The following is a 15,069-nucleotide window of genomic DNA, read 5'->3' on the forward strand; positions in this document are numbered from 1 at the left end:
CCAAAAAATTAAAATTTTGTGCCAAAAAATTAAAAATTCTGCAAATGTTATTTGCCAAAATAACACTACATAATCACACCAGTTTCAATTATTTTGGTAATTTATTTCAAAATACCTGTCAGCAAATATGTCTGAAGCAGAGAGTTAAAGAAACCCTATGACGACCCAGTTCTTGTTTCTTTCCCCAAGCCCAGTCGGAGGGCCAGACACCCACAATCACTCCCCACCTGAGCCCAGCCACGGTTCCCTGCCCCACCAACCAATACACCCAAACGCACTCCTCCTCAGAGCCCAGCCGCTGCCCCCCCCAGCCCAGATACCCACCCCTTCTCCCCACTCCCCCCCAGAGCCCAGCCGCGGGGCCCTTCCAACCCAAATACCTGCACCCTCTCCCCCCCCCAAGCCCAGCCGCGGGGCCCTTCCAACCCAAATACCTGCACCCTCTCCCCACCAGAGCCCAGCCATGGGGCCCTCCCAGCCTAAATACCCACACCCTCTCCCTCCCAGAGCCCTTTACAGGCTAGACCCCTGTTCTCAGCCTGGACTTAGCCCTTGTCTTCCCCTAGCTTAGTTCCTTGGTTTCTTCAGGAATTTTTAGCAGTCTTCCTTCTCAGGTGGGGAGGCAATGGAGAGCCCAGATTGTCTTGCTTCCCAGCCTTAAATAGAATTTACATAAAGTGGGAAGCCTTTGTTTCCAGTGGAAAAGTACCAGCAGTGTCCAACGTGGTATTTTGTACCACGTGACATTATCACACGACCTTGCAGTGTCAGGGCAACCATGAGACAAGGTTTATTTGCAAGGTCCACAGGAAGGAACTCCTAGGAAGATGGGGGATCCACATTTTCGAAGACTCATTTGTCTTTTCCTAATGGCCCATTTAGGCTGATTGCTTACTGTCTGGTGGGCGTTTCCCAAGCACATACCCACACAGTTGTAATTGTTACATAGACAATATTCCTAACTTTAGATACAGAAATGATACATACATATACATACATACAAATTGGATAAACACATTCAGTAAATCATAACCTTTCCAATGATACTTCACATGATCCATCTTGCATAAAGCATATCTTAGTTATGCCATATTCATATCATAACAATATTTCTATGAAGAATATGGGGTGTAACATCACGGTTTGTGTCACCAAATCAGAAGGAGTTGGATGAGGCATATTCAGAACAAATGAAGTATCCAAAGCACAGGACTTGGTGGCAATGGGGGACTAAGTACCTACATATTTGTTGGAAATACAACATGGCAGAACACAGACTGACAACAAGTTCTGCATTGGTGGCAACTTTTTTGTTTTAGAAGGTGGAGGATGTAGCTAGCGGGTGGCTTTTTAGATTTGATTCTAACAAGGAGAAACAGGTTGAGAATCTGAAGGTGGAAGTCAAGTTGGGTGAAAGTAACTAAAAAATGATAATTGTAAGGAAAGGAATGAGCAGCAGAATAAAGACAAGGACTTCGTAATAGCAGACTCAACAAACTCAGAAATAGGATTCCTTGGGAAGGAAATCTTAGATAAATGGGAGTTCAGGAGTGCGGTCAGTTTCTAAAAGGAACAAGATTAAAAGTCACAACAACAAACTATTCAAATGCAGAGAAAAGCTAGAATAGTAAGAGACCCATATAGCTGCATCAGGATGTTTTAAATGACCTGAAAATCAAAAAGGAATCATAAAAAAGTGGAAATAAGGACAAATTCCTAAGAACTAGTATATAAAAAAAGCACAAGCATGTAGAAACAAATCAGAAAGGTTAAGGCATAAAATGAGTTACAACTAGCAAGGTACATAAGACAATAAGAAGAGATTCTCTAAATACATTAGAAGTAAAAGAATAATGAAGGAAAGCATGTCCACTACTGAAGAGGAAAGGAGAGCAAATAACAGATAATATAGAAAAGGCTGAAATGTTTGTAGCTTTTTTTGCTCCAGTCACAACCCTCGATCTGCTGGTAATGCCCCTACTTATACAGCCCAAAATGCCGTTAGCCTTCTTGGCAATCAGGGCACACTGATAACTCATATCCAGCTTCTCGTCCACTGTAACCCCTATGTCCTTTTCTGCAGAACTGCTTCCTAGCCATTCGGTCCCTAGTCCGTAACAGTGAATGGGATTCTTCCGTCCTAAGTGCAGGACTCTGCACTTGTTCTTGTTGAACCTTATCAGGTTTCTTTTGGCCCAATCCTCTAATTTGTCTAGGTCCCTCTGTATCCTATCCCTATCCTTCAGCGTATCTACCACTCCTCCCAGTTTAGTGTCATCTGCAAACTTGCTGAGAATGCAGTCCATACCATCCTCCAGATCATTAAGCATTATCATAAGCAAACTAGGAAAATATGGTCCAGATGAAATTACTGTTTGCACAACTGGTTGAAAGACTGTACTTCAAGAGTAGTTATCAATATTTCACTGTCAAGCTGGGAAGACATATTAAGTGGGCTCTGACGCTATTCAGTATTTTTTATTAATGACTTGGAGAATGGAATGGAGAATATGCTTATAAAATTTGTTGAGGACACCGAGCTGGGAGGGGTTGTAAGTACTTCAGAGGACAGGACTAGAATGCAAAATTATCTTCATAAATTGGAGAAAAGGTTTGAAATCAATTAGATTACATTCACTAAAGACAAACACGAAGTACTACACTTACAAAAGAAAAAAATCAAAAGCACAAACACAAAATGCAGAATAACTACATAAAAAGATCTGAGGATTATAGTTGATCACAAATTGAACGTGAGTCAACAATGTGATGCTACAGCTAAAAAGGCAAATTAATTTTGGGATGTATTAGCAGGAGTGTCGTATATAAGACAAGAGATAACTGTTCTGCACTACTCAGCACTTGTGAGACCTCAGCTGGGAAACTCAGTGTCCAGTTTTGGGCAGCACACTTTATTACAGATGTCAATAAACTGAACAGAGTTCAGAGAAGAGCAAAAAATAAAAATAAAAGCTTTAGAAAACATTACCTATGAGGAAAGGTTGAACAAATTGGGTATGATTAGTCTAAAGAAGAGATGGCTGGATAGCAGTCTTCAATTCTATAAAAGATTGGTAAAATGACTCTGATTAACTGTACTCCATGCCCATCGAAATTAGGGCAAGTAGTAATCAGTTTATGGCTAGATTCGCAATGGAACTTTGGCATGCCAATGCTGAGCATTGCCAAAATTAACTTTTAGATGCCTTAAAAAAAAAAAAAAAAAAAAAAAAAAAATCACTAGAATGCACAAAGCTTGAGTTCAGCACTAAGATTCCCTACACAATGAATGGGGAGAGATGGGGGCCTCAAAATGGAATTCACAAAAGACAACCCACTAGGCAGCTCCTCACATAAGCTAGGCAGTGGGAGATGCCAAGGGGTATGTACTAAATCCCACCCCTCTCAGAGATAAGCACCTAGATCCAGGCTACACGGAAGCACCTCCCTCTGCAGGGGATTCTCAGCTGCAAGCCCTTTCTTGGTGTTAGGCATCTACAATATTTTTGTGAGAGGTAGGATGAGGGAAACGACCTCCTGTCTGTTTGTCCACTGGTTAGTGTGCTCACCTGGAATGTGGGATACCCCCTAGTTCAAGACCCCCTTCCACCTAAAAGGCAGCATGGATCTGAATAGGGATCTGCCATTTCTCAAGTGACTGCCCTAGCTCCTGAACTACATTGATATTCTGATGCCTCAGTCTCTCCTGTGAAATTTGTTTCATTCTTGATCAGGGTGGATTGATTTAAATCAAGGTGATTGAAATTAACAATTTAAATCATTATCTAAATCACCAAGTGGATAGCCTCCTTAAGTCATCAACTTTAATCAACGTTTCCACTTGTACTTCAGTTATTTTCTCAAGAGAGGTGCATTCTCATTGGCTGATATAATGATTAAAATGAATTGATTTATAACTAGAGCCTTTACACTAGATTTAGTATATCTTATAGTGTACCCTCATAGGTAGCAAAAACTATTTACGTTTATTTTAAACAACTATGAAGCTTAATGTTTTCAGATTCTTGTTAATTGTACATTTTTAGTATGCTAGAAAATGGTGAATGATACATTGCTTATTTACTACATAATTAACTTTTTGTCAAGCTGCATTAGGATGGTAACTGGAATTTTATTAAACAAAACAACCTTAAATGTTTTGGATACATTAACCCCTCTTATCAAAATATTTCACGTGTATAACTACATTTATATATATTTGGAGCGCTTAAAGACAATAAAGTCATTGCGGAGAAACTAAATAGATTCTTTGCTTCAGTCTTCACGGCTGAGGATGTTAGGGAGATTCCCAAACCTGAGCTGGCTTTTGTAGGTGACAAATCTGAGGAACTGTCACGGATTGAAGTGTCACGAGAGGAGGTTTTGGAATTAATTGATAAACTTAACATTAACAAGTCACCAGGACCAGATGGCATTCACCCAAGAGTTCTGAAAGAACTCAAATGTGAAGTTGTGGAACTGTTAACTAAGGTTTGTAACCTGTCCTTTAAATCGGCTTCTGTACCCAATGACTGGAAGTTAGCTAATGTAACGCCAATATTTAAAAAGGGCTCTAGAGGCGATCCTGGCAATTACAGACCGGTAAGTCTAACGTTTGTACCGGGCAAATTAGTCGAAACAATAGTTAAGAATAAAATTGTCCGACACATAGAAAAACAAACTGTTGAGCAATAGTCAACATGGTTTCTGTAAAGGGAAATCGTGTCTTACTAATCTATTAGAATTCTTTGAAGGGGTCAACAAACATGTGGACAAGGGGGATCCAGTGGACATAGTGTACTTAGATTTCCAGAAAGCCTTTGACAAGGTCCCTCACCAAAGGCTCTTATGTAAATTAAGCTGCCATGGGATAAAAGGGAAGGTCCTTTCATGGATTGAGAACTGGTTAAAAGACAGGGAACAAAGGGTAGGAATTAATGGTAAATTCTCAGAATGGAGAGGGGTAACTAGTGGTGTTCCCCAAGGGTCAGTCCTCGGACCGATCCTATTCAACTTATTCATAAATGATCTGGAGAAAGGGGTAAACAGTGAGGTGGCAAAGTTTGCAGATGATACTAAACTGCTCAAGATAGTTAAGTCCAAAGCAGACTGTGAAAAACTTCAAAAAGATCTCACAAAACTAAGTGATTGGGCAACAAAATGGCAAATGAAATTTTATGTGGATAACTGTAAAGTAATGCACATTGGAAAAAATAACCCCAACTATACATACAATATGATGGGGGCTAATTTAGCTACAAGAAGTCAGGAAAAAGATCTTGGAGTCATCGTGGTAGTTCTCTGAAAAATGTCCACGCAGTGTGCAGAGGCGGTCAAAAAAGCAAGCAGGATGTTAGGAATCATTAAAAAGGGGATAGAGAATAAGACGGAGAATATATTATTGCCCTTATATAAATCAATGGTACACCCTCATCTCGAATACTGCATACAGATGTGGTCTCCTCATCTCAAAAAAGATATACTGGCACTAGAAAAGGTTCAGAAAAGGGCAACTAAAATGATTAAGGGTTTGGAACGGGACCCATATGAGGAGAGATTAAAGAGGCTAGGACTCTTCAGCTTGGAAAAGAGGAGACTAAGGGGGGATATGATAGAGGTATATAAAATCGAGTGAGAGTGATGTGGAGAAAGTGGATAAGGAAAAGTTATTTACTTATTCCCATAAAACAAGAACTACGGGTCATCAAATGAAATTAATAGGCAGCAGGTTTAAAACAAATAAAAGGAAGTTCTTCTTCACGCAGCGCATAGTCAACTTGTGGTGCTCCTTACCTGAGGAGGTTGTGAAGGCTAGAACTATAACAGAGTTTAAAAGAGAACCACCATGAATTTATCCAGTTAAGTCCATTAATGGCTATTAGCCAGGACAGGTAAGGAATGGTGTCCCTAGCCTCTGTCTGTCAGAGGGTGGAGATGGATGGCAGGAGAGAGATCACTTGATCATTGCCTGTTAGGTTCACTCCCTCTGGGGCACCTGGCATTGGCCACTGTCGGTAGACAGGATATTGGGCTAGATGGACCTGTGGTCTGACCCGGTACAGCCTTTCTTATGTTCTTATGTATTGAACAGAAGGGTTAATTGTAGTCAGTGAATTAAACTGATTATTTCAGGTCAGCCTATGAAAATTTTCAAATATACTTAAGAGATTCACCTCAATTTCTTGAAAATGAAACAGTCTAAAATTAGTTAGGCTGTCCTTCAAACTTATAAAACTAGCAGATCTTATCCCTTCCCTCATTTTTATTGATAGACGAAGAGAAAGACAAGTTTCCTACTTTTCAACTCCCAATCTATTTCTCAAGTTTCAATGAATTAGTCCACATGAAGAAAATATTCTTTCTACCCTGAAGAAGAGGCTGAGTTAGTACTTCAAGAAACTCTCGTTCCAAGTGTTTAGCTGGTGACAGCCACCAGTTCAGTGGTGTGACTTTCTTTAAATCATCATCAAGTAACATGTACTCCTTGAATAGTTCACCTACAGCCCTGAAATTTATTACTGTTGGCATGACTGATGGGTGATTATTAGATACCCATGTCTTTTCAAAGATAACTGCTAATGGCTCAGATATCTCCTCAGTCAGTTCCTTGAGTATTCTAGGATGCATTTCATCAGGCGCTGGTGATTTGAAGACATCTAATTTGTCTAAGTAATTTTTAACTTGTTCTTTCCCTATTTTAGCCTCTTCTAATCCTACCTCATTTTCACTGGTATTCACTATGTTAGACTTCCAGTCACCACCAGCCTTCTTGGAGGGGTTTATCTGTCCGGGAAATGGCGGTTTCCTCCCCTTCTTCAGGAGGTTCATTAGCATATCCACTGACACTGAAATGCTTGGAAGAAACCCCTCCCCCTGCCTTAAAGGGACAGAGTTAGTTTTCACAAGTACAGCAGGAACAACATTTTGCAAAAGTAGGGCCTGGATTGGGGAACCCTCTGTCACCCCTCTCTGTCCCCAGGAGGTCAGTTGTGTGGCTGCTCCTCTCCGGGAGAACAGTTACACAGTTCCCTCTTAAGACCTGAGCCACAGGTGAGGTGCCTGGGATTACAGATACAGATCCATCAAATTTCTCCTGGGCAAGTCTTCCCCTGTAATTAGTGGGGAGACATCCCTATACTCCCCCACATTCCTCCTTAACTTCCTTCTCTAGGCCCCCCTCTAGGGCATACACCCCAGTGCTCCCTAGAATGGAATTTGTCCCCTGTTCAGCTGTGGGCTCACAACTAACAGACAGAACAGACCCCATACTGGTAGGCATTGCACCCTCCTCCCTCTTTGAATTGGGTTTGCCTCCAGTCACAGAGCCCATGGAATCTAGGGTTACCATATGTAACAAATAAAAAAAGAGGACCCTCCACAGGGCCCTGGCCCCACCCATTTCCCACCCCCAGCCCCGCCCCAACTCCGCCCCTTCCCCGCCCTAACTCCGCCCCCTCCTCCCTCCCAGCCACGCGAAAAGGGCTGCCCGAGCGCTACTGGCTTCACGGTTTGCCGGACAGCCCCCAGACCCTGCGCCCCTGGCCGGCACTTCCCCAGCGCAGCTGGAGCCCGGGAGGGGAAGCGCCCAGCCGGCAGCACTCAGGCTTCGGGCAGCCCCCATGCCTCCAGACCCTGCGCCCCTGGCCAGGCACTTCCCCTCCCGGGCTCCGGCGGTGCAGGGTCCGGAGGTACGGGGGCTGCCCGAAGCCCGTAGCACTCGGCTCTTAAACAGAGCCGAAGAGTCAGGGGAGGAGCAGAGCCGCCGTGGCCGGAGGCTCTGCTCCTCCCCTGACTCTTCGGCTCTGTTTAAGAGCCGAGCTGCCCGAGCGCTACCGGCTTCGGGCAGCCCCCTTGCCTCCGGACCCTGCGCCGCCAGCCGGGCACTTCTCCTCCCCGGCTCCAGCTGCCTCTGTTCCTCCCCTCTCAGACTTCGGCTCTGTTTAAGAGCCAAGCTGCCCGAGCCAGCGCTACCAGCTTCGGGCAGCCCCCCTTGCCTCCGGACGCCAGCCGCCGGAGCAGAGCAGCTGGAGCTGTGGAGGAGAAGTGCCCGGCTGGCGGCTGGGGTCCGGAGGCAAGGGGGGCTGCCCGAAGCCGGTAGCGCTGGCTCGGGCAGCTTGGCTCTTAAACAGAGCCGAAGTCTGAGAGGGGAGGACTCGCAGAGCAGCCGCGGGAGGGGAAGTACCCAGACGGTATTTTTCCCCGGACATGTTCGGCTTTTTGGCAATTCCCCCCAGACGGGGGTTTGATTGCCGAAAAGCCGGACATGTCCGGGAAAAACCAGACGTATGGTAACCCTAATGGAATCCACATTCACCACAACACAGACTTTAGGACTCCATCACTTTTCTCTAGGCTTTCCTCTAGGACACATTTTTCTATGCATTTTACAGTGCATCCTGTTCCTTGCTCAACTGCAACTTCCTGGCAGCCAGCAACTTGGACAGTCTCCCTACCATCAGGCAAAACATTCCCATCCTGCCCTGAAGAAAAGCCTGTCTCTAGCCTTGGGTAAGAGTTGGCCTCAACCACACCCACCCTTGTCAGCAGACAGTGCTTCACTGCTGTAGAGGAATTACAGAGACACTCTCCCATTTCCCCAGCACACAATTCCTTTTTGCTGCTGCCAGACCCCAGGACAGCCTGAGCCACATTAAAAACGTCTCAGAGTGGTAGCCATGTTAGTCTGTATCAGCAAAAACAAAGAGGAATCCTTGTGGCACCTTAGAGACTAACAAATTTATTATAAGCACAAAAGCTTATGCCCAAATAAATTTGTGTGTCTAAGGTGCCACAAGGACTCCTCGTTGTTTTTATTTAAAAAGTCATTACCCAAAAGAATTTGTGTAAGATTATGAGGAACCGCAGTCACAGTTAATTCAGCTTGCAAATCCTCAGTTTCCATGTGCACTTTAGCAAGTGGATGGACTAGATGACCTCTTGGAGGTCCCTTCCAGCCTTACATTTCTATGATTTTATGTAGCTGATGGAAAGAGAGAACAGGGACAAGCAAGTATGAAGGACACCCTTAAAGGTGAGTCATATTCTCTGAGCTTGAATGATCACTGCAAACACATCCCAAATATTATGTAGACGTTACAGTATCTCTCCATTCATTCCCTCCCAGAAACTAAAGGAACTCTTCTCTTGATCACTGAGCAAGCCTCCTTCCAGTAAGTGGGAGGGGAGGAGAGCCCCTCAAATCATCTACACAGGGACTCCTATAAATTGATATTAATTTACCTCTTCCTTCATCCCCAGAAAATGGTTTCGCTGACATTTCATTGGAGAGATACCACGTTTATTTTTCCTCCATGACTTCTAAGCAAATTTGCTCAGTTGGCAAGCAAAAAAAAATTTATTTCTAACAGCCAGTGCTACAAACTGGACGATTGATCAGTAAGTCATGCTGTACCCATTCTATATCTCTCACAGAAGCAGTACCCTGATCCAGATTGAGCTGGTACACAGAGATAAAGCATATTAGCACTTCTCTGAAACTGCTATCTTGTTCTTTAGAATCTCATCTTTCATTTAAAAAGCATTAACAAACAAACAAAAAATGTAATCCTCTAGCAATTATGGATGCAAAGAAAACTTCAAAAATTTTAACTGTGTAACTGATGCAGAGACATCTATGCAAATCCACAAAGAATAAAATAACTCAGAGGTGTGAACTGCCCCATTCATCTCACTAATATGTTAACTCCGATGCCTAAAGATGCTAATTTAAATACCAACATTGTTAATATTTTATTTCTTATGGACAGGGACGATCACAAATCTGCACAATTTAATGAGAGTGACATCTCATTTTCATCCAACTGAACAATGTTTTGGAGATATTGCCAGATATTTATTTTCCACGGTCAAGCCCAAGGAGCTCATAGACACATTCAAGCCACAACAACTGGGAACCAAGCAGAGTTCAGAAAGCACAGGCATATCTGCACAATCTACTCTGAGTAGTGTCCCATTATGGGATTCACATGGACAAAGCTTATTTTGTGAGTGGAATCTGGAAGAGTACCAACACCTTCCCCCCCGCAATTTGAAACCCTATCCGAAGGGTGTTTTACAGGGGTACTTACAGAGCTGTTAAGGTATGCATCACTGCTCCCCTTCACGTAAAGATTCCACAATTGTAAATTTGTTAGAAATTCTGTTGATGCACAAACCAATATAAAGCCAGTTCAGTATTCCATAGGGGTATATGCGCTGTATTGCTAAAGAATAATGGAGTTTGAGTTTTACTGAACTCAGTGCTCTGGAAGGGCATGAGATACCACTGGGCAACCTTAAATAACTTCATTAACACAGAGTTGTCAGTTAACAGTCAGTAAGGTAAGCACCTATATGACTCTGAATATACTCAGGAAGCAGATCTGTGAGAAAGAAGATGCTTATTTTTATTTAAAGCATAGTGATTTTTCAATCCGTAAGCACACTTTAAAAGGCTATGGGGAGGTCTCTGACATTGGTGATGAGAGAGGAGTCAACAAATCAGCCTGTTCAAAATTAATAAAGCATAGCCTCGATAGATCACTCTGCATATCACATAATAGCCATATGTTAAAAATCTAAACTGGACCTATGGGTTAGAAAGTTAAAAGACTTTGGTGATTTGTCATTTCCAGGGCTGCAATTTACAGAATAAAAGGTGCATATACATTAAGCTACTGACTCTTTTTTAGACCACCCAAGAAGCAGTAAAAGAATGACTCCTCATAAAGTGCTTGAGTCTTCATTACATACAGAACATTTTGAGTGGACTACACACATGTGCCAAAGCACGTTTACTGGGTTTTGCAGTAATACAGCAAGCTTTTTTTCCCCTTCCAGTATATACTGATAATGAAGGCTGGAATAACTAATATAATCAAACAATAAAACAATTGTTCAATATACTTTAGAAATATTCCAAAATAAAAATTGAATAGTTACACAACTTGCCCTACAGAGAATACTAAGGCTGGGTCTACACTACCCGCCTGAATCAGCGGGTAGAAATCGACCTCTCGGGGATCGATTTATCGCGTCCCGTCAGGACGCGACAATCGATCCCCGAATCGACGCTCTTACTCCACCAGCGGAGGTGGGAGTAAGCGCCGTCGACGGGAAGCCGCAGAGGTCGATTTTGCCGCCGTCCCTACAGTGGGGTAAGTCGGCTGCGATACGTCGAATTCAGCTACGCTATTCGCGTAGCTGAATTTGCGTATCTTAAATCGAGCCCCCCCCCGTAGTGTAGATGTAGCCTAAGGAAAAAAAACAGAGCCACAAACCTCACTAACACTTTTTTGTCTCTTCTTCTTGTCAGTTTTATTTTCCTTTATTTTCAAGTGGATCCCAAATAACAAAATTTTTAAAAAGCTAAAATCTGAACAATCATGTAAGGCAGGCTCTAACACACCCACCACACAATGGCCCCAAAAGACAAACTAAGGAATACACACAAAACTTGGAAATACAAGTATTCCATTACATACAATGCCCCCAAATCCAAAAAATGACCTTTCAACCACAAGTCTTCCTTAGTGTAGGGTATTTAAAAAAGAGTCTGAATGACAAGGAAGCTTTCACAGTATAGTCACATCATCGAAGCAATAAAATATGTCAGTAAAATATATTATATCTCCTCATGAAGAAAATTTTATTACATTTGTATATTATAAAATATAATATACATATTTGTGAGATGGTGCCAATGCAATCAACTGCGGAGCAATGTGATACATTGCATTTAGCAAGCATCTTTCACAATCTCATCTGTACTCTATTCACAAATCCACTTGCCTCGGGATTTACGCTAACATTCCAAACCTCTGAGCAGCTTAAAACAGCTGCCATCTTAAAAAGCTGACTGTCACAATAGTTCTCTATTTATTTCACAAATATGTAATTTCCTTCCAAATATACACTTGTCTACAGTACACCACAGACCATATACAATCATACACAAACTGTAAGGTCACATGCCTCACAACCCATCATGACTAGCAAATAAGAGCTTATACCACTGGACAAGAGAAATTCTAGGTTTTCAGTGAGGCATGGTGCACTTGCTTCTAGCACTGACAGGTCCAAAAAGCAGAACTTTGAAGTCATGATGAGTTTATGACAAGGCATTTTACGAGTACCAAGGATAAATCATCTCTGGCAGGAACGACATATTCCCTGGAGCCACCTTCCCTCTGGAAATGCCCCATCGTCCCCTCAGGTGCTCATACAGCTGGCCTCTGGCTAGTACGTTTCTGATCATATATATTTAATTAATGTGTTGTTTAGGTCATAAAGGCCATTTCACAATCCACACTTCCAAAGCAAGGGAATGTGGATCTCTCTAGTGTCTGTGAGGGACAGGCACCCCATCACTTCCTAGTTTCATTGAGTTTAAGGCCAGAAGGGACCATTAGACACCTAGTTTGACCTCCCGTACGCCACATGCCATTAATTTTCACCTGGATACCACTATATTAAGCCCAAACACTTTAGTCAGACTAAAACATTTCAGTCCTCAGGTGACTAAATTGTGTGCCAGTAGGACAGAACGGGGAGAGACTAAGATACCATGAATGCCCAAAGCCCCTACAATCGCAGAGAATCAGTTAGGATATGCCCAGATCTTGGCAGGTAAACCGCACCCCATGCTGCAAACAAAGGCAAAAAGCCACCAAAGTCCCAGCTAATAGGGGGGAAATTCTGTTACATTTTCTATAGAAGTTGGTATTTCCACTACTACCACAACCACAATGGTCTCTCCCCCCTCTCCCCCCCAAAAGAGCAAACAGTGAGGGAATCAGGAGGGACTCCAATAGCTGCCAACAAATAATAAACCAAACCTGTATACCCATGGGTTTTCATAGTCTAGCTGTGTGCACAAGAACATGCTCATATTACTATTAACCGTCCTTATTCTTCCCCCCTTTATTTGATTCACCGACCCATTACATCTTCCTTAGACACAAGCCTAGTCCACATTAGAAAAGTGGTGCTACTTTAAAACTAAGTTGCTTTCAAATCAGTCTAGTCAAACTGGTGCAAATTCCTGCATAAATGCATTTACCCTGGATTAACCCTCACTTCAATCAGTTTAGTTTAATTTGATAATTTAAAAATTATGTAAACTGACAAACCTTTTCGGATATAGCAAAGCCCTAAGATTGTAAATCTAAGACAGGAACACTGTGTTGTTTGGGGGGTTTTGGCTTTTTGGAGGAGAAGAAAGAGAGAAGAGTACTGTATCTGTGTAATCATAGCTCTATAACCTGCATCCTTCACTGGCCCTCCCTTTCTAGGTATATGTTAAATCTACATTTGTAAGCCCTTCAGAGTATAGACCCATTTCTAAGTGTTTCACGGAGGAACCAGCTATAGTTACAGGCACTATAAAATATACAAATTTGCAGTGGGAACACACTGGCATATTCTAGAGCTTTCCACGGTGACTGCTTAATACTTTTTAAATTTTTTTTTTACTGTTTCATTCTCATTTTCAAATCATTGCCCACTTCTCAAAACACAGACCCTTGCCCCTGACCAGTTAATACATACCCCATCTGTAACCAGCTCCAATCCCACCAGGCCAAATTTCAGAATTCCCCTTGCTCTCCAGCAGCACGACTCCACCTTTCTACAGCAGTCCAACATGACCCCTTGATTTTGAATCCTCTTTCATAAACTTGTCCCACGCAACAACAGCTTCTGTTACACCTCCCCCGCCCCAGCAAACCCTTCCCACCCCACCGCCGGCCCAAGCAACCCCCACGGCCTCCCAGTGGTCCCCCGTCAGGAGTGAGATAGAAGAGGGCCCACAGCTCCCGCCTCTCCTCAAGGCGGGAACAGCGCGAGCCCCTTCAGTATAGTAACGCCCACACCCTCCGGCCGCCGGGGAGCCCAGCACTGTGGCCACGCCCCGAGCCCGCCGACTCAGTTACCGTTGGGCGATGCTGAGGAATCGTGTGGAAGCATCCTGGGCGCTATACAGCTCCATGGGAGTTGCGCGCCGCTCATGCCTCCGGCTCCACCGTCAGGAACCGGTTCTCCCGCCGGGAGTAGTGACCGACAGCGGTTCAGCTCAGAGAACATTCCGCTCCCCGGGCGGTGGGACCCGACCCTGAATCTCCCTCCATCCCCCAACGCATCAATCACGGCTCGCCAAACCACCCATGAGCATGCTCCGCCCGCGCTGTTCCCACAGACAACCCCCCCCTCCAGCGGTGCATAGTGGGATCTGTAGTTCTGAGGCCGAAGCAGCCTGAGGGGCGCTTCCAGCTGCGGCCCTGGGTTCCTAGGGTGAGAGTGCAAACATGACTTATAAGATCCCTGGCGGACCATCTCCAAATCCCGCCCTGCTTTGGCAGTCTACAAGATTCACCCAGCCGCTTCACTCCACAACAGTGTCCTGCACCCCTTTCATATAGTACTTAATATGTGACAAAGACCCCCAATCAGGAACACACAGAAATTACCCTGGCGGGAGGCTGAAAATAGTATGGGATCCCCTCCCCTGGGCAGCTGGTTGGTGGATGCCCTGGTAAACCATTTAGCACAGAGGGTCACTTGTTTACAAACTACCAGGAGCCCCGCTTCATTGCAGTTCAGTGTTCAGCAAATTCCCGTTGCAATTTACTCCAAACTACAACTCTTTTGAATAGGGTGACCAGACAGCAAGTGTGAAAAATCGGGACAGGGGGTGGGGGGTAATAGGAGCCTATATAAGAAAAAGACCCAAAAATCAGGACTGTCCCTATAAAATCAGGACATCTGGTTACCCTATTTTTGAACTGTGCCATACACAGGCGCCAACTTTTCAAACTGTCGGGGGGGTGTTCGGCCCCAGGCCTTGCCCCCCACTCCACCCCTCTCCCCAAGGCCCCACACCCACCCCGCTTCTTCCCGCCCAGTTCTACCCCCTTCCGGAGCATGCCGCGTCCCCACTCCTCCCCTCTTCCTGCACGCCCAGAAACAGTTGTTCGCGGCAGGAGCCGCCAGGAGGTGCTGATCTGTGGGGTCTACTGGTGGGCAGGAGGTGCAGGGAGAGCTAATAGGGAGGCTGACTGTGGGTGCTCTGCA

General features: G+C 44.2%; 1 protein-coding gene across 16 annotated transcripts in view; it reads right to left on the reverse strand.

The window, feature by feature from the left end:
• The window catches only part of GARNL3 (GTPase activating Rap/RanGAP domain like 3), a 207,732-nt gene extending 193,545 nt beyond the window's left edge, over positions 1-14,187 (reverse strand). For 4 of the 16 annotated variants that reach the window (XR_006175434.2, XM_042854464.2, XM_042854456.2 and 1 more), the window contains exon 1: positions 13,932-14,185. Coding sequence is in view for 9 of the 16 variants with exons in the window: in XM_042854464.2 (XP_042710398.1) it covers positions 13,932-14,082 (151 nt within the window). In the remaining 7 variants the exon portion in view is untranslated. Of the gene's footprint in view, positions 1-13,548; positions 13,911-13,931 lie in introns of those variants that run through there. The other 12 variants (XM_042854461.2, XM_042854462.2, XM_065572716.1 and 9 more) reach the window with 9 other exon arrangements.
• Between the last annotated feature and the right edge of the window lie 882 nt (positions 14,188-15,069).

The sequence above is a fragment of the Chrysemys picta genome, chromosome 18 (genome assembly GCF_011386835.1).
Source record: "Chrysemys picta bellii isolate R12L10 chromosome 18, ASM1138683v2, whole genome shotgun sequence".
NCBI lineage: Eukaryota > Metazoa > Chordata > Testudines > Emydidae > Chrysemys > Chrysemys picta.